This window comes from Gymnoscopelus braueri (assembly GCF_963280865.1).
Source record: "Gymnoscopelus braueri genome assembly, chromosome: 10".
In the NCBI taxonomy this organism is placed as follows: Eukaryota; Metazoa; Chordata; class Actinopteri; order Myctophiformes; family Myctophidae; genus Gymnoscopelus; species Gymnoscopelus braueri.
The window spans coordinates 9,065,817-9,069,081 of NC_137611.1; the positions used below are offsets into that span (position 1 = coordinate 9,065,817).

Consider the following 3,265-nt stretch of genomic DNA (forward strand, 5'->3'; position numbering starts at 1 on the left):
AAAGCATTACAGTGTAATGACGTAATTATCACAACCATGAACCACCATTATTATATTTCTCTTACACTCCATAGAAACAGCTCGAGCACTGCAAAGGGTGCATGATGCACCCCACTTTAGGAATCGCTGATGTAGGTCATTAAAATGCTTTATTCTGTGTTATGATTATTGCTAAAGCATTATGAATATTTACAAGTGCTTAATAACTATAATTAGACTGTGTTATGAGCAGATTATAATGCATTAAGTAGGCCTGAGTTTATAATGCATTATAAACATGGGTTTGAACCCATGTTATACAGACACTAGATCTATATACAGACCATAATAGAAGCGTTTCGTAAATCAGTGGAGATTAAATGACAAACATGTCATTTATTGGTGGTTTTGTTGACCTTGGCGTAGATGTCGTTTGAAGAACGAGATTCAACGGTAGCGTAGGTCACCTTATCTTCATCATCATCAGCATCATCTTCATCATCATCATCATCATCATGTGTCTCGGCTCCTCCCACTGCAGCCCTCGTCTGATTGGTGTGTACGACAGACGCGTAGGTCAGACTGTCATCAGGGTCCATCTGATTGGTTGACAGACTGGGGCGGCTCGCTGTTGTTGTGCTCTGATTGGTTGAGGTCAGAGGAACTTCATCGGTGGGCGTGTTCTTCCTCTTGACAACGAACAAGATCACCAATGCTGTTGCCATGACTACAACCACCACTAGCATCACAACAATCACCACAGTGTTCCGGTCTGGTGCTGTGGAGAGGAGAGGAGGGTCACTTTTACACTTTGACACTAAACTGATGTTTTTACATTTAAATTGGCTACTGCGAGGGCCGGCTGGGTGGTGGGCCGGCCGGTGGACCACGGCCACGTCACTCTGAAACAGACATAAACAAACCCGATATGCCCATATATAGGCATATATGGAGATCTGGTTGTCCACAACCACAGATCTGACCACTATGCCCATATTTGATTATGTGCATATATGGGATCGGCCGACTTCAAACTCGGCTCTGTTTAGTTTTAGTCATATTTTAGTCACCCGAAATGTTTTACTTTTAGTCTAGTTTTAGTTGACTAAATATCATGAGGTTTTAACTGACTAAATCTACAGTTGATTTAGTCGACTAAGATTTTTTGGGGGGGAAATTGCTGATTTTCACTCGGCTGCATGACGAAAATAGCAGATCTACAAGTTCACAACGCGTCGCAGCTGTGACACCCACGCCCACCCATGATGACTTGTCTTTTAGTTCTAATGGATCTCTTCTCCACTAGTCCCTGCAAAACATTTTAGTTAGTCATCATAGCTTAGTTTTAATTTCGTTTTAATTTAGTTTTCGTCAGTGACAAAGGGTAGTCGACAGAATTTTTTTGTCATAGTTTTAGTCTACGAAATCAACATTGTCTAAAACTGACCCCATATTACATTACAACTAACACCACACAACTGTAATGTGCGTCAGTTGCATGTTGAGTCATGAGTTAATGCAGGGTCAGTTGTAATGTCATGTGGATCAGTTGTGGTGTCCAGCACACAACTCTTCTCCTACCTGGTGGTTGTTGGATGGTAGAGACAGTGGACAGTGAATCAACAGGTGGTTGGATGGTAGAGACAGTGGACAGTGAATCAACAGGTGGTTGGATGAACGAGGCAGTCGTAGAACGAGGTGGTGTTCCAGTGGGAGGGTTGGTTGTTTGTGTCGTCTTTAAGTCTCCTGGGAAGTCAATGAATGTCTTCATTTTGCCTTTGACAGTCACCTGACATCTGACCTTCACCAGGTTGCGCATGTTGACAGTCAGAGTGGTAGAGCAAAATATAGATGAAATATAGTCTTTTAACAGGGTAAAACTGTTGGGTTTAACTGGCCTACTATACTCCTTCAGCCAGCTCAGCGTAGCACAGCTATCATCATATTCAAACAGAGAGCATGTTAATGTCTGGTCTTTCCCAATGTTTCCTCTGGTGATGCTCAGTACAGACAGATAAATCTGATGTTCTTCCTTCCCCGATCGTCGACAGGTATAACGACCAGCATCTTCAGCTGTGATGTCTTTAACAGTCAGGGAGCAGTTAGACTCCAATTTCACCGATCGGTTTAGTTTACTCATTTGATTCAAACCATTCTTAACCAAAACAACAGGAGACAGTGAATATTTTTTATCTTCATGAAGCCACGTAGTTGATTTACAGCCAGGATCATCAGGTAACATGTTGTCACATCTCAGATTGACAGTATCTCCAGATCTTCTGTAGAGGTCAACAGGGTCTAGTAGGTGAGTTTTGTCGACTCCAAGCAGCAGAATGAAGAACAACTGAATCCATTTGATCCCAGACATTCTGATCTGTCTGTATGTCTGTCTTTCTGTCTGTCTATCTTTCTGTCTCAGTGTGTGTCAGTGAGACTGACTGGAAAGCAGCATTCGTTTTTAATGGTGCAAAACCAACGTTTGGACCGGATACAGGTCTTCTTCCTGAAACAAGCAGTTTGGCCTCCTTCTTTCCTAAACGTCATCTGCACCGTGGTCATTACCTCAGCCGCATTGATGTGCACCCTTTTTATCTTGTTGTTTTGACAGTTCCTCATCATGTCATTTCCTGTGGAAACGTTCAGTTTACATGTAGAATAGACTTTAATGTTGCTGTACACCTTACCGTATTTTTTGCCATATTCAAAATGGTAAAATAAGTTGTTGATTTCTATAGCACCTTCATCCAAAGTGCTTTACAATGTGTGTTACATTCACCCATTCACGGGCTGTCATGATTATGAAATTTTACTTGCCAATTAATTGTCATACAAATAATTGCGATTAATGATTGTGTGAATTGTGTGTTTTTTAGGCTTTTTAAACAAAAAAAATGCACAGGGCAGATATGAAAAATAACTTAAATTAAAAAGAAATGACTGACAATGACCGATACCAATAATTCAAAAATAACTATTGTATTATGGCCAAAATACACCATATTTAATACTCAACATTTTCAAAATGTTTCTCAACTTGGAAAACGATTATGATGATTATGTAGAATAATTGTGATTATCTCAAATAATTGCGATTAAGCAGTGGTGAAGTACATTTACTTAAGCACTGTACAGTACTTAAGTACAATTTTGAGGTATTTGTAGTTTACTTGAGTTTTTCCATTTTCCAATACTTTTACTTCTACTCCACTACATCTCGGATCCAGATATTGTACTTTTACTCCACTACATTTATTTGAAAACTTTAGTTCTTAGTTACTTTGTAGAT

At 39.9% G+C, this 3,265-nt stretch overlaps 1 protein-coding gene across 1 annotated transcript; it reads right to left on the reverse strand.

Annotated features, from left to right (window-relative positions):
- On the reverse strand, window positions 1-1,798 carry LOC308092757 (uncharacterized protein; the record flags this gene model as incomplete). The annotated part of the gene is made up of 2 exons (XM_080438859.1): window positions 1-757; window positions 1,561-1,798. The coding sequence occupies 2 exons, from the start codon at window positions 1,796-1,798 to the stop codon at window positions 372-374; spliced, it is 624 nt and encodes a 207-aa protein (XP_080294985.1). The 3' UTR covers window positions 1-371.
- Between the last annotated feature and the right edge of the window lie 1,467 nt (window positions 1,799-3,265).